Raw genomic sequence first — 22,351 nt, 5'->3', positions numbered from 1 at the left:
ATATATATGTAGATATCTATCTTTCTACTTATCTCTCTCTCACCCTCTCTCCCTCTGTATGTATATATATATATATGTGTGTGTGTGTGTGGTGTGTGTGTGTGTATGTATGTGTGTGAGTGTGTGTGTGTGGTGTGTGTGTGTGTGTGTGTGTGTGTGTGTGTGTGTGTGTGTGTGTGTGTGTGTGTTGTGTGTGTGTGACTGTGTGTACCTATGTATGAGCTGAAAGTTTTACCTCATTTTAAATCTTTTTTTCGTTGTTGTTTTGTAGGAAGCGGATCGAATTGGAGGGCAACCCAGACACTAGAGGTAGGATACCTTGGGTGGATTTATTTTGTAGTTGCCGTTGTTGTTGTTGTTGTTGTTGCTGATAATGTTATTTTTATTGTTGTTGTTTTTGTTAACATTGCATTCCACAGCTTTCTATAGTTCCACAAAACCATTCCAACACCAAATACTTCCACATTGATAATTCCATCAAATTGTTCCACAAGGCAACAAGATGGCCAGAGCATTGGTGCGTCGATCAAAAGTAGTTATATCTTGATTCCGCACCAAGAGTTCCTCATCATTCCTTCTTCATTATTACTTTCACATTAGGGCGGCGAGCTGGCAGAATCGTTAGCACGCTGGGCGAAATGCTTGCGGTATTTCGCCCGTCGCTCCGTTCTGAGTTCAAATTCCGCCGAGGTCGACTTTGCTGTTCATCCTTTCGGAGTCGATTAAATAAGTACCAGTTACGCACTGGGGTCGATATAATCGATTTTATCTGTTTGTCTGTCCTTGTTTGTCCTCTCTATGTTTAGCCCCTTTTGTTAACATTGCATTCCACAGCTTTCTATAGTTCCACAAAACCATTCCAACACCAAATAATTCCACATTGATAATTCCATCAAATTGTGTTCTTCAGCAGAACACTTTCTTTCACGTTGCTGCAGTAAATGAGTGACCCTACTATGGACTGGTGTCCAGTTCAGGAGAAATCTTGTGATCTCGGTCATTTATATGCTACAGAAATCAGGAAACCTCGGACTCGGGACAGTAATGACCATGGGTTGATGATAACGTGCCTAATATATCAATATGACCAGTGGTTCTCAGCCGAGGTCCACATAAACCTTGTGAATGTGTGTGGGGGGATCCATATAAAATTTTGTTGCTAAAATTTATTTTAGGACACAGATAATCCTTTAATCCTTTCATATCTCCGATAAACTGGTTTACTTCTGCAGCACACAAAATATTTAAAAAATGTTTAAATACAATTCCTAATTATGTTTAATTATAAATATGCAATATATCTTAAACATCGAATGGCTATGAGAACCCATCCGAGTGGAATAAGAATTTTTAAAAATGGTTGAGAACCGCTGATCTAGACTAAAATACGCTACCTTATCGAGTGCCAATGTTTTCTCATTTTCCCACCCGGTTTAGGTATAACGTACATGAGTGGTATATGCAGTGGTAAATATTCCGCATCTGTTGTGAACAGTGGATCTGAAAACCTTGGTATTATCACCTCAACCCGCCTCCTGGGGCACAGGTAATCCTTTAATCCGTTCTTTTTATACATTGTAATAATCTATAATTTATTCTACCACACCCGACACACCCAGCGTAAATCTTTTTTTTTTAGTCAAGACATTCGACAGTATATCGAGTATATATTGCAACAAAATTGTAACGGGTGGATTTTCATGTCTACGAACACTTAAACATTTGAATATTATCATATTGCTTCAACAAGTTTGGCCACGTCTGTCAACAGACTGACCGCATTTAAGTGTGTCAGAAACGATTCTTTAGATTCTTCGTGATTTTCGAGCCAACTAAAAATATCTCAACTTTCATATTGTGTTCTCTCTTCATTGCGTGTTTTGCAGCTTAAGCGCAGGTTACGTGGATATACCGGGTTGTACAACAAAGGATGATGGATTTACAGGAGAAACATTTGGTCTGTGTTCTATAAACTCCATAAAAAACAAAATCGAGAAACTATCGAGGTAAGTAACATTATACAATACACAATCTCCGGGGTCGTTGTTATTTCCTAATCGATTTTCTTCCGTTGATTTATTGAACAATTTCAAGTTTCATTACATCCCAAGTCAGTCATCACTTCAATCAGTCATAGTGTTTTCCCTCATTCCCGATTGTGAATATTTCAGTTTATTTACGTCTTTAACGAACTTCAGAAAAGAGCAATAAACGTCATATTTTAATTAAATTTTCTTGTACTTTACTATTATAACATCAAATGGTGTGAATCTTCTGTCCGTCCGTCCGTCCTTCCATCCATCCATCCATCCATCCATCCATCCATCCATCTATACATACATACATATATATATATATATATAATATATATTATATATATATATATATATATATATATATATATATATATAATGCCACTTATATATATTATATGACAAACAGATATATGTATGTGTGTGTTAGAGTTATGACTTTTCCATAACCTAACAACCCCATACTGCAATTCAGTGAATAATTTCATAAAAGTCAGGAAACTAACATTTATTTTGCCGTATTTGCAAACAATATCACCCCCAGCTTAAGAAATCGTCCTCGTTATTGGTTTTTTGTATTGTTTATACTTCTTTTTTGGGGTGGTGGGTACTATATATGATAGATCGCTAGCCACTACATATTCTTTATTTTCTCTCCTGGTTTCTTTCTGTGGAAGAGCGTAGGCTCGAAACGTTAAAGACTTTTTCACTTCCCGAGCGTTATACTAATACATATGTTTGTTGTCTACATCACCTGTCTTTGTCTTTTGTTTTTTTGTGAATTCTACCATATATATATATATATATATATATATATATATATATATATATACACATATTTGTATTTTCTCATAGCTCCCATGGTTACTGAGATAATCTACTATAATAATAATACTCTTGTGTTTATGAATAAGGAAGGAAGGGGTGATGTCATACTTGGTAGTGGGATGATGAAAACTGTACGCAGAAAAAATAAATCAAACAGCGTTTCAACTCTGTGTTTGTATGTAAAAGTGAGGTATGTGAATGCGTGTGTGTGTGTGCGTGTGTGTGTGCGTATGTGTGTTTGTGTGTATATGTGCGTGTGCGCGCGCAGTGGAAGTGGGATGGTTCATCTTTGTTCACTTAGTATTAATGACATGCATGCATACATACAAACATGCATATATACATACATATATAAATACATACATACATACATACATACATACATACATAGTTACATACACACACACACACACACACACACACACACACACACACACACACGCACACACACACACATGCACACACGTGATTATTTCGATTCGTCAGGCTCAGAATCTGAGTCCGACGAATTAGATTGATTTGAGAAGCCTACGAAATCTTACATTGTACGAGACCAAATCAAACTGTTTAAAATAATACGTAAATACGTAACCCTTACTAAATGTGTTGAGTACCTCTTCCGTTGGTTTGTCCACACACACACACACACACACACACACACACACACACACGTACATTTCTACGTGTATAGATATATACAGGTGCGACTACCCCGCGTCAGCGTAGACCTGTATTAAAGAGGAGGCTCAACACTACTCAAAACCATGAAACTCCTGAACCAGGGTGCTGCAACCGAATGCAATTTAAAGTCCTACCCAGGACAATCGACGTTAAAGAGTAGATTAGTAAATTCAGAAAATTCAATGATTATTTTGATCGCGACAAAGAGATGAAATCTAAAATTTCAGACAAGAAGCTTCCCTTGTCTCTCAGACAAATGGCCTCGTCTGAAAAGTTCGTCTTTTCATTCATTAGGCAAATTAATTTATTGCTAGACAGTGATATTCCCATTTTTTTAAACATTGTACATCTATAAGAGATATAATCTCAGGACGAATACCACTGTTAATTTAGCTTTACGGGATGTGTCTGCTTTGATTATGATACATTGATTGCTATTTTAAACTAATATTGCTTCTGTTGCGCATAACGAACTTATTGCACTTAGCGAACTTTTTTTCATCCTGAAATCAATTTGAAGCCAATGTCTGTAGCAATTGCTGACCGTTTGATGTGATAAATCTGACCTTCAAACTCTTTTTCTGTTTTTAAAATTCTGTGTTAATTAACCCCTGTGTCAAAGAGACACTGTCAAAATGTCAGCTTTAATTGAAAAAAAACTTGCAGTCAATTTGTTTAAAAGAACAACTTTTACCTTTTAACTGAAGCAATAACAATGAAAGTTTTACCTTCTATTAATTCCATCCTCGGCCAGAAGCGTTCCACTCCCTCTCTTCCCACCCTCCATCTCTCTCTCTCATTTTCTCTCTCTCTCTCTCATTCTCTTTGTTGGTGTTTATATATTTTAATGAATTTCGACATTCTTTCACAGAATGACAAGAACAACAGTAACAACAGCAATAACGATAATGATAATAATAATAATAATAATAATAATAATAATAATAGGAGGAGGAGGAGGAGGAGGAGGAGGAGAAAAAGAGGAAAAGGAAGAAGAATAGGAAGATGATGATGATGATAATGATGATGAAGAATAAGAAGAAGAAGAAGAAGAAGAAGAAAGAAGAAGAAGAAGAAGAAGAAGAAGAAGAAGAAGAAGAAGATTGTACTGATTATTGTTGAGTATATGGGGAACGGTATCAGAAGGCAGAAAGGACATGGGAGTGGAGTGCCCAGTAGTAAAACGCTTTGTGTCCTTGGCACGGGCAGTATAATCAGGAGAGTATTAGACAGCTGAAAAGAACAGGTAGCATGGTACCGTAGGCTAGAGATACCAATAATAATAATAATAATAATAATATAATAATAATAATAATAATAATAGGAAAACAGTTTAAGGTGGTATATAAAAAATGCCGTGGAACAAAAAAATGCCGTGGAACCAATGTCAATACATGTGAATACGTCCGGCATCATCAAAATTGATACTTATGTGGAGAAAAAAAAAATTGAAAAGGAAAAAATCACAGGAAAAAAATGGCATAAAAAGTGGGGAAACGTATGGTCAGTTTGCATTAGATATGTGTGGCAAAGACATATACAGAATTCCGATGGTTACGGATGAGGAGGAGTGACTTGAAGATAGAAATAGAAGCACTTATATGTGCAGCACAAGAACAATCAATTATGTGAAGTGTTACGGAGATGTACTTGCATAGCAAGTGACCTGATCTGAGATCATGTGCTGGAACGAAAACAATTGCAGTGTTGAAGGTGTTTATAAGCCATTTAAGAAACACACAAAAACCGTTAGATTCACTTCAACATTTAAATTTAATTTGCCAAAATATTTTCATCGCTTTCAGACCGCGACCTGTTCACTGACTCGGAATTTTGTCAGTGAACAGGTCGCGGTCTCAAATTAAATTTAAATGTTGAATTGAATCTAACGGTTTTTGAGTGTTTCATAAAATGGCTTATAAATACCTTCTACGCTGCAGTTGTTATGTGAAGTGTAGAAATGATAAAACAACTAAGAGCAACAAATGCAGAATGTATGGTGAGAGAAGTGTGTTGGTGAATGCCCGAAATTGACACAACGTGAATACGAGAGATGACATGACAATGTGGCAAGAATGATCCATTGGGAGCTCTGTGGAAATTATGGCCTGGAAAGACCAAACACATGGTATGACCAAATCCAAGAAAGAGTTACTCAGAATGAGAATTGCAAAATCCTGTGGGATGCAATGGTTCAGTGTGATCAACAGATTAAAAATCGGAAACCTGACATTGTTGTGATGAACAGAAAATAAAAAGAACATTCTCAGTAAACAGCACGGAGTGTCCTGGTGACAACTGGATTGAAGAGCAAGAAAAAAAGTGAACAACCATGATGAACTGAAGTGGCAAATACGCAGGTTTTGAGCAATGAAGAGAGTGGACGTGATACCAATAGTGATTGTCACGCTTGGAAGTATCAGAACCCAACGTAACTCAAAAGGATTGGAATGCATGGAACACCTACATTGTTTGGAACTGCAAGAACTCTCCGCTGGGTTCTTGAAGCATTGTCAATAAACAAAGGAGTACTATAGAAGAGTAAGGTTGGTTCTAAAAACTTAATTGACTTCCAAGAACCGCATAGAAGCTTTTAACACCCGAGGTATACCTGTTGTAGAATATGGTTCCAATATCAAGTGAAACCTAGATGACTAATAAAGAATGGACACAAAACCCCAGAAAACTCTTAATTGCCAAGAAAAGGCACCATCCAAAGGCAGTTAAAGACCGCATCTACTCGCCAAGGAGAGAAGGTGGAGGACGGTTGACCCAACTCGGACTCTCATAAAATATCCACAAATGGTCAGCTGAAGTAGTTAAGCAAGACCAGTTATTGGATGGTGATGTTAGTGAGAGAACATGAATCCGAGAAGATGCTCCATTCTGTAAGCAAAGATGGGAAATATAGGATCAGAGTTACACAACGCGGAAATATAAAACAGTAACGAAGCTAATCTAAGCCAAAACGCTTAGGATGAAAGCAAAAAGCAGGTTTTAAAAGCTTGCAAGACATGTCACCCATTTCAATAATTAGATGTCAATGAGGAAGGCCGATACTCTCTCATTCTAAATACACAAATTGACACATTTTAAATCTATTATTTTATTGCTGGAATTTTTCTGTTTTATCAACTCGTGTGTTTGTAGATTTGTTTGTTAATTAATTATTTCTGTCGTGTTTATGGTAGCGAGTTAGCAAGATCATTAACATATCGTACAAAATACTTAGCGACATTTCTTCCGGCTATTTGCATTCTGAGTTCAAATTCCGCCGAGACTGACTTTGGTTTTCATCTTTTGGAGGTCGAGAACATAAAGCACCAGTGATGTACCGGAGTCGATGTTATTCACTAGCGTCTTTCCCCTCTAAAATTGCTGGCCTGGTGCCAAAATTAAAAATGATTATGTTTTGCTTAATCATCAAACGGCACATATTTTTAATAATTTTTCTGTAAGACCGAATACTGCGTTATCAGCCTTGAGAGGTCCTCTCGTATAGGTGTTTTGGGGCATAAAAGCAAACATCGTTCGTGGCAGACGATCAATGTGAGTGTTTTTATGCACCAAGCGTCTATATTACAGGGTTGAGCTGGATATAAAGATTAGCTTTTAGTATTAATACCGCTTCCGTTGTTATATCGCAATACTACACAGTGGCTGTGTGTGCTACGAAATCCTCGTCGCCACTGTTATGTCGCACGTTCGGATGCCTTCTACTACTCAACTCTACTCCACTCAACTCTCACCGCTACTCAACTGTTCTAGTGCTCACAGCTGTGTTCGGTTTCTTTATTAGCCACAAGGGCCCAAACATAGAGGGGGACAAACAAGGACAGACAGGAAACCACAGAGGGAACAATACATAGAACGAATATGATGAGATGATTATGCAGTAATGGGGTTATGAATGGCTGCATGCGCCCCTCGTCACATGCATTACCATTAATCTTTTTAAACTGTCCGTTTTTATCATGTATTTACATAACAATTAATTATCGTCTGCCATTACAATTATTTGAACCGTTATATTTTTCTCTAAAAATGTTCTATTTTCCGATATTATTAAACATAACATAAAACGCTCTTTCTTTTTCCTTTTTTTCCTCCTTTTTCTTTTTTCTTTTCTTTTTTCCTGTCGATTTGACATATTTACTTTTTAGTAATATTTCATTAGTGGTTCAATTTCTGCTAGATCTACTACTGGTGGCAATTCTTTGAATTCCACCCCTACTCCTGGTGGGTTAATATTATCCACACTACTCTCACTGCTACTCAACTGTTCTAGTCTACACAGCTGTGTTCCCGACATCTGTGCTTCCTCTATATCTACGTATTGGACTTGCCTACTTCATCGTCTGGGGGCGTCCACACAACGGTTGTTAATAATTAATTTTCTGGGAGAATTATCTCATCTTATTTGGACTATTTTATTTGCTTCGTTGCCTGAAATATTCACCCTACGTTGCTTAACCTTTCGATCAGCCATTTTGTATTGAAGATTTCTATCTCTTGTAATGATACATTGTATTGTAAATTCCCAAGTGTAGAAAAATTGTTGAACTTGGATTTATCGCGAGGTACTAAAATGTTATGATTTGATATTTTCTTTCGTATATTGCATGCAGCTTTCCTTTATCTACGGTCGTCTTTAACCGGGGGGTTTCATAAAATTTACTTTAGCTTGCTTTATGTTGGCTCATAAGCTGTTGTTACTTGTATCGTCAACTTCCGGTTCAGTCACAACAAAATCTCATCGAATTTTAGTAACACCGGAGTTAAAATTTATTGCCACAGATTTGCTGACACTGTAGGTTATGAGACGTCCAATAATGCTTCTCGGGCCTTACAGGCCAAGATCAATATCAAAATTTCTATGAGTCGTCCAATACTAACGTTAGCAACATCATTATTATTATTGTTGTTGTTGTTGTTATTATTATTATTATTGAGTGAGAGAGCAGTGCATGCCATCAAAGTGACACTGGGGTAAAATATAGGAAGCCCAGTATACCTATCATGACTACCGGTCTGACAAGGGTACACTAGGCACATGCATCACAACCATATGTGCACGACATGGTGATCTCATATCAAGATAAGCAGCACATGACCTTGCAGGTGGGGCCCAGTTAAAATTTTCTTCAAGTCGAGTAACCCATCCCGCTCAAACGGTCCCTGAATAAGGGTTGTTTAAGGATGTCGAACGAACCACCCATGTTTCCAAATGTGAATTATCAAAGCCTCCAAGAATTCCTTTCAACACATGGCTATGATGCTCCCCCACTACTTCTGCTCGTGGTCAGAGATGCACATATAGTCAAACCACTAAGGGACATGCTCAACTGGTTAAGGTCAAATAACTGACGAGCAAATCTGTGGCATTGAGCAGATTATTAATATTATTAGGCCATTCTTCTTCTTCTTCTTCTTCTTCTTCTTCTTTTTCTTCTTCTTCTTCTTCTTCTTCTTCTTCTTCTTCTTCTTCTTCTTATTATTATTATTATTATTATTATTATTAGTAGTAGTAGTAGTAGTAGTTGTAGTAGTAGTAGTAGTAAACAGATCAATAACATTAATGTCATTGCCGGTATCACCATCATTATCAGTATCATCCCCGCTATATGTTCCTCTGTTTAAAGTAATACTAAATGAAGTACAACACTTATACTTGCGTGTTTTTACTAACTGGAAGACTGGATATTTGTTATTTCTCGTCGGTTGTTTTTTGTTCTGTGCGAGTTCGATCTGGAAGCAGTCAAGTCCATAGTCGAGGCATTGAACACGGCTACGATTTGGAAACATAAATAAAAGCTTTGGAGTAGCACAGAACACTGAATAGTGTTACCGGTTCTCCTTTACACAGTTGTACTTCGAGGGCGTATTTGTCGTCAGAATATATATATATATATATAATTAATAATATTAGGGTAGGAGTAATTAAAAAATTGTTTACTACCAGTGGCCTAGCGTGTAGAAAAATTAATCAATAGACTATATATACTCCACATAAATACAGTGTACATTTAAACACATAAGAGGTATCCATCATAGGATACCTGGCACGTTAGAGAGGACAGTTAAATTCCAAACCACTATTAGGGATAAAAATTCGAAGGGAACGAAAAATAATCCAATGATGGATACCTCTTATGTGTTTAAATGTACACTGTATATATATATTTATATTTTGTACTGTTGTTACTGTCCTGTTTTTGTTACCATTTTTACCCCTCCGCAAAAAGATCTCAAATTTTATTTAATTTGCTTTTCGCGGGAAGGAAAGTTTCTATCGAAGATGCGTATCGCCTTCACCTTCGAAATTCAGAGTAGATGAAACCATGCGACTGAAGAAGGGGAATTTTCCTTGTGTTATTTGTCCTGTACTCATTTTTTCGTTGTTTAAGAAAAATGTCCAGTTCCTTGGTTTTGTGTTTATGTTTTCGTTTCTCATTGTGTTCGACGTTTTTTTTGTGTCCTGTACCCATATATGCATGTATATATACATGTAAAGGTAGGTACGTACATATATGTATGTATATATGCGTATATTTTATTTATTAATTTATTATATGACGGAACGCACACATCCATTTCTAAGTAAGATTGTTCTTGATATTAATAATGATGCGCACTCTTGCCCTTTCTGTCACCTCCCTTTCTCAGCCTTCATTCTTTCTGGTTTCCTTTTCTTCTACCTTACTGTCTCTCCCTGTCTCTCTCTCTCTCATTCTTTCTGGTTTCCTCACAACCATTCCCTTTTTTCTCTCCCTTTCTCTTGCTCCTCCTCCTCCCTCCTGTCGTTGACCCGCGACGAGAGCTCTGCTACTGCCTTTCTGGCCTGGCGTCCTTGAAGTGTAGACGGCATTTTCTGTTGCTCCTTCGCCGTTCTCAAAACTAGCGTTCGTAATACTTTATCTCGTTCGGCTTAACAGCCCTTCTTGTCTTGTTATTCTCCTTGTCCTGTCTTTTACTGTTTATATTTTGTACTGTCGTTACTGTCCTGTTTTTGTTACCATTTTTACCCATCCGCAAAAAGATCTCAAATTTTATTTAATTTGCTTTTCGCTGGAAGGAAAGTTTCTATCGAAGATGCGTATCGCCTTCACCTTCAAAACGCAGAGTAGATTGAAAACCATGCGACTGAAGAAGGGGAATTTTCCTTGGTATTTGTCCTGTACTCTTTTTTCGTTGTTTAAGAAAAATGTCCAGTTCCTTGGTTTTGTGTTATGTTTTCGTTTCTCATTGTGTTCGACGTTTTTTTGGTGTCTGTACCCATATATGCGTGTATATATATATATATATTGTTTAGAGGTAGGTACGTACATATATGTATGTATATATGCGTATGTTTTATTTATTATTTATTTATATAATATATATATATATGGGGGGATCTTACATATCTTCATGTCGGAGCAATTGTAAACTTGTAAGAACGTCCGGCAACAGGCGAGTTTCTTTTTTCTCAAGTTTATTATTATTATCATTATTATTATTATTATTATTATTATTATTATTATTATTATTATTATTATATTATTATTAGAAGTGCTGTTTGTTACCGTTCCATTATTACATCTGATACATTGTAGCGAACCTCCCCAAACTGATACGTGCTACAGGTGAGTACCCATTGTTGTCTCTTCAGATGCACAATGGAAAATACACGCTGCACTCATCTCTCTCTCTCTCTCTTTCAGTCTCTCCCTCGCGCGCGCTCTCTCTCCACCTCTCTCTCCAAAATCAGAAACTCATAAAGAAATTAGAAATCTCTAATGTCACCATGTCTATTTCTATCCCAACCAAAACACTTCACTTAACTACATTGATTACTCAAAAATATTGAGAAATGCATGAACATCACAACAACGTCATTTTGTCATTGCCTATAATGTTATGGTTTCTTAGCAATTTTTTAAAATCGTTTAAATTAGGTCATGCATGAATGAGATACATGCTATCAGGGACTCAAATTCACAGCAGTTTCAATTTCATGGTTTCGACTTCGAGCAGACCCTACTGACCTCTCGCACTCCTCATGATGTTGTTTGACAAACAGGCTTTTGTCTTCCACTGATTTATCTCATTGCGGAGCGGGTACTTTATGGTTATGCATGCATGTAATACGGGTGGTATGGTAAGGTTGTGAAGGCGCATGACTTCGTGGTTAGAGCGTCGAGCTTACGATCGTGAGTTCGAATCCCGGACCGGGCTGTGTGTTGTGTTCTTGAGCAAGATACTTTATTTCACGTTGCTCCAGTTCACTCAGCTGTAGAAATGAGTTGCGATGTCACAGGTGCCAAGCTGTATCGGCCTTTGCCTTTCCCTTGGATAACACTGGTGGCGTGGAGAGGGGAGGCCGGTATGCATGGGCGACCGTTGGTCTTCCATAAACAACCTTGCCCGGACATGTGCCTGGGAGGGTAACTTTCTAGGGGCAATCCCATGGTCAGTGTCGTGACCGAAGGGGGTCCCAGATGGTCAGGTTGACTATAGTAGGGGTGTAGCTGTTGTGAAAGAGTAATGACGTCTATATTAGTCTTAAAAGAAGGGGAATCCTCATACATGAGTTATTGCTGGTCAAGTGCACTTACAGTTAAAGGCGTTCCACCCCTTTTTGGGGTTAGTTTTTCAGACGTATTCATATTTTTACTGCGTTAGATTGAGATTTGAGAGAGATTTAGTTACCATTTCTGGCAGATCAACGGGGATAAGTTGTGGTTCTTGATGATGTACGATGCTGGGATAGTGTCGTACATCACCCAATAACTCCCCCCACCGCCACAGCTAGTGAGACAGGTTTATCACGTGACATTCTCGTCAACCTAGGATGTTAGAGAATTTGAACCAGCTTTTCTACTGATTTATGAGTTTCTGGTTTCAGTGTTTCTCCCTTCTTTTTCTCTTCTCTCTCCCTCTTCTCTCTCTCACCTCTCTCTACTCTCTCTAATTTCCTTAGTACAACTCCCTTTCTATCTTTGTTTCCGTCGTTCTTTCCTTTTTTATTTCTTTCTCTTTTTATCGACCACCTTCTCTCTCTCTCTCTCTCTCTCGTCTTCTCTGTCTAACTCTTTAACTTCTACCCACAATCATGCTTAACTCTCTCCTAATTTCATTTCAACAACCCAGTTATTTTCAACTTATATTTAATATTCCTGCCTTTCTTTCTGATTTTCTCTCTCATCCTCTCACTCTTTCTCTCTCTCTTGTTCTTCTTCTTTCCTTCGCTCCTTCTTTATCATGCTTTTTGTCTTTCCTTCACTCTCTCTCTCTCTCTCTCTTTCTCGTCTCTCTCTTTTATGTTGCTCTTTGTCTTTCCTTCACTCTCTCTCTCTCTCTCTCTTTCTCGTCTCTCTCTTTTATGTTGCTCTTTGTCTTTCCTTCACTCTCTCTCTCTCTCTCTCTCTCTCTTTGTTTAAATCACTACTCCTTTACTTAACCCCCCCACACACACACACACAGTGCAGTATTTCCTCCTAATGATCACGTCCAACGTTTCCTACTTCTGTAGCTTTATCATCATTTCCAATTCCTAATTTGACTGTAGTTAGTCTTTTTTTCTTACATCTAATTGTAGTTATATTTCTCATTCTCTTAAATCGGGAAGTGGTTCTTTTGTCTTTAGAGCTTCCTCACAGTTTCTTCGTCCTGTTGCTGATCAGATGAAATTCGGAGCTAACTAACCCCTTTTCGTTATAGTTCATTTCTTAGTTTTCTCCATTCTCTCTTATTTTCACAATAAATTTAATTAATTTTAGAAATGCATGAATTAAATTTTCACATAAAACCTGATAATTAAATGTCCTCTCTCTCTTTCTCTTTTATATACACGCATTCTCTTTTTGACTTCATACATAGCATTACTTATTCTGACCCAGTAGAGGTAAGACATTCTTATTGTTCACTGAAAATTTTTCCTATCATGTCTGTAGTAGATTTGTGACTATTCGGTGGTACAGAAGTATTTTTTGACTTCTATTTTTAGCGATGTAGGTGCTCATGTAGTGCCCTTGTGTATATATGTACATATCTAATATTGTATGTATATATTTTATTAATTTGCCTGTACGGCTGATAATTCTCTTGCCACTCGTGACGGTATTTTAATAATACCATCCCTATATTTATTTACAAACACACACACACACACACACACCACACACACACACACACACACACACACACACATATATATATATATATATATACACATACATATGTATATATTATATATGTGTGGGTGTATGAATTTATCTTTGCAAAATAGAAAGCAAGCAATATAACTGATATTTCAAATATGAATTCCCTGCTGCTGTTTCAATAATCCTTACATACCATCATAGTCAAGTTATCAATTATGCAGCATAATTATAATTACGTTATAGCCAGTTCGATGTCGTATGCAACATTCTACACTGAAATAGAATATTCGGAGTTTTTTATGTGATGTTATAGATGGAGCTCTAAATTTTGTGGTTATTCCTAGTGCATATGCACCAAATTGGAAAATCGTACAAAGGCATGCGCGCGCACACACACACATGGAATGATATGAAATACTATTAAGTGAAAGCAAGTACTCAATACAAGAAAGTGGAACAGTATGCTTTGAAATTCAAGTCTTCTCGTGAGCCCATTTGATATTAATCTTTACCGATCCTCAGGCAAGTTCTGAGCTCAATTTGTTCCAAGTCCGGTTTTACCTTTAATAATTAATACTTAATCGACTGACTGTAAACCAGAACGTAGTGTCCTTGCAACGTAAGAATCCTATATATGAAATCAGCAAAATTGTAAAAGACTAAAAACTTCATCTGGTGTGCGCTCGTCCTCTGTGCCATAGTTCTAATCTTGCTAAAGTAGATGTTGTATTTCAAACCAAAGGAATCAGCAAGAAGTATCACTAATATACAAACGCATATCCAGAGCAAACACATCTTTGAAATCGATCATCTGCGAGTCAAAAGAATTCAATATATTACATATTCCTCTGTTATCGTCCATTCATTCAAGAACTAGAACCAGTCATTTTCAATGATAATAGAATTCCTTCATCATCATATACGGACTTCAATTTTTCATCAATTTGAATGCTTTATGTACACTCTGTCTAAATCACTCACTTTTGACCTTTAATAGGTATATCGACTCATCATAAGCTTATCGATTTTTCCTGATATTTCACTAATATAATCCATTTTAATCTTTTATTTGCGGCAACTTTTCTTTGCATTTATTTTAATCAAGAGAAATTCTTAATCCATATTGGATGGAATTCAGCGGCGAATTTTGACTTTTATGAATTACTACAGACACTGCCTGTCTTCCAGTCTGTCTGTCTGTCAGTCTGTCTGTCTGTCTGTCAATCTATCTATCTATCTATCTATCTATCTATCTATCTATCTATCTATCTATCTATCTAGCTATCTATCTATCTATCTATCTATCTATCTGTCTGTCTGTCTGTCTGTCTGTCTGTCTGTCTGTCTGTCTGTCTGCCTGTTTGTCAATCTATCTATCTATCCGTCTGTCTGTCTGCCTGCCGGTCTATCAATCTGTCTATCTATCTATCCGTCTATTTATCTATCTATATACGTGTATGTGCATAAGTATGTATATGTGTGTGCATGTATACATAAGTGTGTGTGTGTGTGTGTGTGTGATTCAGAGTGTTTTGTGTTGTCTTTGCTTAACAAGCGATTTGTTCTAAGACTTTATATTGAAACTGAAGCAACTACAGCATAGAATAAAATATAAAACAATAAAATTCCTTTTAAAATTTAGATTTATTTCATGATAAATTAAAATTTGAATTCAAGATGAATCGAACTGATGTATGTATTATTAAACGGTTCTCCTATGATGGAGCTGCAACCGTTTTTTTACTTTCCATTTTCATTTTTCTTTCAAACTTTTTTTTTCGTAATTTCGTAAGAGTTTCTTGAAGTTTGGTCTGGACTGTAAAGATCCCAAATCCATCATCACTATCTCAAGACCTCCCCGATATTTTCAAGAGAAAGTGATACTGACGTTTGTTGCTGTCCATTTAATGTAGCAGGGTTAATGTGGGTTGATGTGGGCAATATACGCTAGAATTTGTGTTTCTGATTATTACCTTTATACGTCATCAGTCATGTGCTTATGTTTTGTTTGTAACCATTCCATGTTATCTGTTAATTTATTTTAGCATTGTACAGTGTTACGAGTATTGTTTCTAGCATTAATCATCCATTTTGCTCGAATATTGTCCACTCATGTGTTATTTAGTTTCGTTTTGTGTTGTGAGTTGAAGTTCATTGCAAATGCTGTTTGTTAGAAGTCCATAGGGAGCCGACAGCACAATGTGGCATTTGTATGACCAACACCTCAGTTTGAAACCTGACGTTTATAGATTTCACATTTAACAAAGTATTATCTCCACCAGAGACAACTTTCCCTGGACAACTCCCTCATCATCCTCATCAACACCTGGGCATTACTGCGTCGAGCCCTAGGCCTCATAGAACCACATACTCATGACGTATAAATGACAAAGATCACAATATTCCTCCTGAAAGGGAGGCCAATTCGTTATGGGTTTACTCATTTACAGCTTAGTGGATTGGAGCAACGTGAAATAAAGTGTTTTGCTGAAGAACACAACACACCGCCCGGTCCGGGAATCGAAACTACAAGCTTACGATCTTGAGTGCAACACTGTAACGACTAGGCCACGCGCCTTCACAGCCTCCATACATCCGGAAATCCAAGACATAGTGATTTGATAGACGCATTTTTGAAACGGATGGTTTCCCTTCGCTGCAGCATCCCGGTTGGTAACAACGATATCCTTCGTCTGTTTGGCGTTCGATAACCTGATCGTCCTTAACCAATGAGAATTCGCTCAGTCAGTGCTTCGCTGCTAAGATACCGCTTCGTTCACCATGTTGGTCGGGTGCGCGTGTACGAGTGTATGTGAATGAGATTCTGAGTAGCAACAGTGCGGATCATCCATTGATTCATTTCACACACATATACCCACACACATATACAAACACTCATGAACGCGCACGCGCGCGAATTGTATATGCGTACATATATACGTATATGCTTAAATATGTCTCTCACCCACTCTCTCTCTTTCTCTCTACATACATACTTACATGCAAATATACATACATACATACATACATACATACATACATACATACAACATACATACATACATACAACATACATACATACATACATGTATATATATATATATATATAATATATATATATATATATATATATATATATATATATATATGATATACATGGAGTAGCTGTGTGGTAAGAAGCTTGTTTCCAAACCACATGGTTCCGGATTCAGTCCCATTGCGTTGCGCCTTGGGTAAGTGTCTTCTACTATAGCCTCAGGCCAACCAAGCCTTGTGAGTGGATTTGGTAGACGGAAACTGAAAGAAGCCTGTCGTATATATATATATATATAGAGAGAGAGAGAGAGAGAGACAGACAGAGAGAGAGATACATACACATATATATATATATATATATATATATGATTTTGGTATAAGATAACAATTTCAGATACTTGTCTTAAACATTCAGAAATGCAAATTTATAATTCAGATGTATGGCATAAGATATTATTCCATTCAAATAACCATATATTTATGGTAAGACGTAGGTGATAAGACTATAGAAATATAAGAATATAAACATAAAAAATATTTAAAAAACATAAAAATATATAAGGAGTACCATGAAATTAGAAAATATAGTTAGAATAGATTAAAGGAGGCAAGTGAAATTTTTATCTTATACCAAATTAAAATAGTTGTACTATATACTGGAGCCTTATCTCTATTAAAATGCTAGTATTCTCCCCCCTTCTCTCTCTCTCTCTCTCTCTCTCTCTCTCTCTCTCGTCTCCTATAATATAATATATATATATATATATATATTATATATATATATATATATATATATATATATAGGCGCAGGAGTGGCTGTTTGGTAAGTAGCTTGCGAACCAACCACAGGTTCCGGGTTTTAGTCCACTGCGTGGCATCTTGGGCAAGTGTCTTCTGCTATAGCCCCGGCCGACCAATGCCTTGTGAGTAGATTTGGAAACTGAAAGAAGCCTGTCGTATATATGTATATATATATATAAGTGTGTGTGAATATGTTTGTGTGTCTGTGTTTGTTTCCCCACCATCGTTTGACAACCGATGCTGGTGTGTTTACATCCCCGTAAATTAGCGGTTCGCCAAAAGAGGCCTATATAATAAGTACTAGGCTTACAAAGAATAAGTCCTGGGGTTGATTTGTTCGATTAAAGGCGGTACTCCAGCATGGCTGCAGTCAAATGGCTGAAAGAAATAAAAGAATATATATATGTATGTGTGTATATGTTATATATATATATATATAATATATAATATATATATATAGATATATATATATTATGAATGTATGTATGTAAGTATGTATGTATGTGTATATATATATACTAGCAGCATAGCCCGGCGTTGCCCGGGTATGTAAGAACCCCTAGTAGGCAACGACTAATCCCAATCTAGTCCTTTCCCTCTAGGGAACGAAGGCGCATGTGTAGGTTGCAATGTATGTCTTCTCTTCCCTCCCAAATAACTATCAAACAGCTATCGATAACCCAACCAATTCCTACCAGGAAGAAATTACATTCGAGACTTTACCCCCAACACCACTACTTCTGCTAATAGCTGCTGCAGCCGCAAGTTATTCGTTTCCCCTTTTTGTTTAAACTTTCTTTATAACTACCACCCCAAACGTTTTACCTTAAATTTTTGACGTACCCTAAGGGTCCTCGGACGCTACTTGCAAACTCTTGGTTTATTATAAACCGCTTTTGTCGTGTGCACCAAAAAACATTTTCCATTCGTTTGGTCACTTTTTACTTTTTCGTTGTTGTCACTCACATTGCTGCCCGCTTTTTTGCCGTTTTTGTACATTTTTATACATTTTGGGATACTTACCCCACGTGTTTCGAGAGTTAAAAAGGTCGAGTCGCGTCCCCTAGACAGTCTGTAGTTTGTGTTTAATACACAAATCGGTTTGCTATGTGTGCCACATATGATTTAATTAACCAATTTTTTCCAGTAATAAAGTATCCTATTGGAATCAAAAGGGCCATATAGCTCCTTGGAGCGGACATGATGCTCGCTGTGAATTTAAAAAAAAAAATTCCTGCCAATTTGTGAAAGATATTGTCGAAAATATGTCATCTTGAATTTGAACGCGATTTCCCAAAATGGCATGATTTTATCGATTTTTTCTGATGGTAAGGTATTGCATGGAAAACTAACGTCAGAATTAAGTTTCTTAGGGTAACATTAAGCTTCATCATGAGTTTGGTGAAAATCGATTGCAAGTTGCGAAAACTACAACAGAAAACGTGTTGCATATAAAAGGCTTAGATTCTCGACCCCATGTCGAATTTATCGATTATTTTCAGAACTGGGGGAACTTTTCAAAATTTTCGCTGCGTTAGTTTTGAATTAGGACATTAGGCTATGTGTGTGTCAAGTTTCATCAGAATCAGTTGAAAGTCGTGGTCAGGGTGAGGGTACAACCTGACAGACACACAGACACACAGACAGACAAACTGCCGTTTATATATATATATATATAATATATATATATATACTAGCAGTATCGCTCGGCGTTTCTCGGGTTTGTAAGGGAAATAACTATATAAGCATTTTTAGAGATGTAAAGTATAATAGTCATCTCAATATGGCTAACCACAAGGGGGGGGGTGTTACTGTAGCTTTTTACGTTCTGAGATTTAATAATAAATTTTTAGAGAGTTACTTCCCTTATATATGCCAAAAATGCATTAAAAATGGGAAAAATTGATGGTAATTTTTTTTTTTAATCGTAGACTCATCGTAGACGCGCGCTAATACCCAGAAGGGCTCGATATGAATCACGACTATAAGATACCCGGTTTTGGTTAAACTGCACCGCAAAATGTGGGAGTAGTTAGGAATCTAAATCGTAGGAGACAGACAGCACACAACCTTACTTTTATTTATATATAAAGATATACATACACACACATAGTGAAAGACAGGGAAATAAAGATAGATAGATAGATAGATAGATAGATAGATAGATAGATAGATGATAGATAGATAGATAGATAGATAGATAGATAGAATATATTAATTGGTTTGAAAGCGCACCAAGCTGGCCAATGCCATAGAAAGCCATACTGGTACATATGTCCGTTATATATTCTTCTTTCTCTTCTTTCCGCTCGTATCTGCTCAACGTTGATTTTTTTCCTGCCATCTGTACCAGTAATATATTGTTATAATATCCCGGTTATACTCTCACTATATATTTTTACTGTATGAATCTTTGATGGAGTGGAGGATTAAGAAACACAGCTTCCCCACGTTGTATAGTTTAAATACGAATTCAATTGATACACGTGTAAGATGACAAAATAAATAAATCCTTGGGCCCCAGAGTGTTTGTCTGTGTCTATGTATGTCGATGTGTCTTTAAACTATTAACGAAAACATTACATTTTCATGCCTTTTCCTCTTTTCTTCTGCTCCTCCTCTCCTCCTCATCTCCCACCCGCTCCTCTTCCTCGATCATCGTCGCCATCCTCGTCCCCCAACGCCACTCTGTAAAAAAAACACCATTTTGTTAGTTCCAACAACAACTGCCTTGGCGGAGGTTCTCAGTCGTCAAAAGGAACAGGTAAAGCGGTTGGAGGGAGTGAAGCGGACCTGCAGTGCCAAGCAGCCTACGGACCCACATCAGTTGTCCTCAGGGTAAGAATTATTTCTAATTCTTTATTTTTATTTGTCCGCTCGTTTGTTTGTTTGTTTATTTGTTTGTTTTGCCAATGCCGTATTCTTCATATAAGATCTTCCGAGTTACTCAGTAGTAACAACATTTTCTTGTCTTACTAACGGTGAGTATTTTATGTCCACTGTTAAGCTGTATATTGGAGTGGACAGCATTAAGTCTTCTTCAATAACATGAAGCACACACACGTATATACGTATGTATGTATGTATGTATGTATGTATGTATGTATGTATGTATGTATGTATGTATGATGTATGTATGTGTGTATGTATGTATATATGTATGTGTGTGTACATATATGTATTATATATATGTATGCATGTTGTGTATATATGTATATATATGAATATATACATATGTATATATGCATATGTATATATATATAATATATATATATATTATATATATATAAGAATTAAGATATAAACTCAAATTAGACAATCATACTCATAAAGTTATATATTCGACTTAAAATGCATATACATACATTAATACACACACACACACATACATACACACACTCACACATAGGTGCAGGCTTGGCTGGGCCTTTAAGAAGCTCACTTTGTAACCAAATGGTTTCAGGTTCAGCCTCACTACACTCTGCCTTGGGCGACTGTCTTCTAAAACACTGCTGGGACGACCAATGCTTTGTGAATTAATTTGATAGACGAACGCAATGATTACAATGCCTGGCCTTTTAGTAATTTCATACTTGGTTGGCGTTGATTTAACTCGTAAATTACGTACGTTGGAATTGTTTTATAGCTTATTTAGCGGGGAAAGGTTAATACCTTTGACCGAGCATTGAATCCAGCGAAATAATATTAAATCGGGCATGAGATTAAGCCTACCATCCAGAATCTACCCGACGAGTTTCTGCAGTTTCTGTCTATGCACTTTTACTCACCAGGTTTAGTCGATTTCAGGCTATGATAAAAAATACTGCGCAGTAGGACCAAACCTAGAATCTTGTGTCTGCAATGCAAGCTTCTTATCGACATGATCATGTCTGGCAATGTATTACCTGTTGAGAAGTTCTCAGATTCATTAATTCATTCATTCAACGGTCATTAATCATCCGTCAATAATCATCCATCAAGTTTAGGTCGGAGGTGCTAATTAATATTCGTTAGAAAGGCTGTTTCTCTCAATAACAGCTAATTTATTCACAGCCCACCAGCTTTTTGTGACATCACCGACTGTTTCATCGGTGTTATACTATAAACGTTTGACTGATTACCAATCTGATATTCGGTGTTTGGCTGGATACTGTTGATGATCCGCAATTTACGGTAAAATCACGTGACACAGTAGTGCTATCCGCCGGTGATGACTAAAAATTTGTCCGTCGGTATAGTTTTTGTTTTCTTTTAGCATTTGTCGTGTGCACGACACGATTTTCAGAGACAGTCTAAGGCGTTCTAATCAACACATACAACTTAGGTCGGATGAGCTAATTAATAAAAAGAAAAAAGAAATATTTGTTTGTTTACATTTTATACACACATGGTTGGTATATATGTATATATATATATATATATATATATATATATATATATATATATATTCAGATGAATATGGTACTTAAGAATTTTGGATGGTATTATCCATATATATCGAATGGGGTGATTAGAATCAAAATAAGCAACAAGGATATCCAAGGTAGTGTAGTACAATTGTTTCATGCTACTTCATTTTATTAAATGTTTAATAAAATGAAGTAGCATGAAACAATTGTACTGCACTACCTTGGATATCTTTGTTGCTTATTTTGAGTATATATATATATATATAAAATATATATATATATATATATATATATATTATATATATATATATATATATATATATATATATATATATATAATATATATATATATATATATATATATATATATATATATTATTAGGGGCGACTCCGCCACTCGGGCTGTTCGGGCTTAGCC

At 36.5% G+C, this 22,351-nt stretch overlaps 1 protein-coding gene across 2 annotated transcripts in view; it reads left to right on the top strand.

Moving 5' to 3' along the window:
* The window catches only part of LOC115210557, a 118,537-nt gene that overhangs the window by 67,877 nt on the left and 28,309 nt on the right, over positions 1-22,351 (top strand). Inside the window, exons 9-13 of one of the 2 annotated variants that reach the window (XM_036502341.1) lie at positions 272-309; positions 1,438-1,546; positions 1,887-2,006; positions 11,138-11,167; positions 20,239-20,362. In XM_036502341.1, coding sequence (XP_036358234.1) covers positions 272-309; positions 1,438-1,546; positions 1,887-2,006; positions 11,138-11,167; positions 20,239-20,362 — 421 coding nt within the window. The remainder of the gene's footprint in view (positions 1-271; positions 310-1,437; positions 1,547-1,886; positions 2,007-11,137; positions 11,168-20,238; positions 20,363-22,351) is intronic. The other variant, XM_036502342.1, reaches the window with a different exon arrangement.

This window comes from Octopus sinensis, linkage group LG4 (genome assembly GCF_006345805.1).
Source record: "Octopus sinensis linkage group LG4, ASM634580v1, whole genome shotgun sequence".
Taxonomy (NCBI): Eukaryota; Metazoa; Mollusca; class Cephalopoda; order Octopoda; family Octopodidae; genus Octopus; species Octopus sinensis.
The sequence above is the reverse complement of the archived record's forward strand: the minus strand, read 5'-3'. Positions and strand labels throughout refer to the sequence as shown.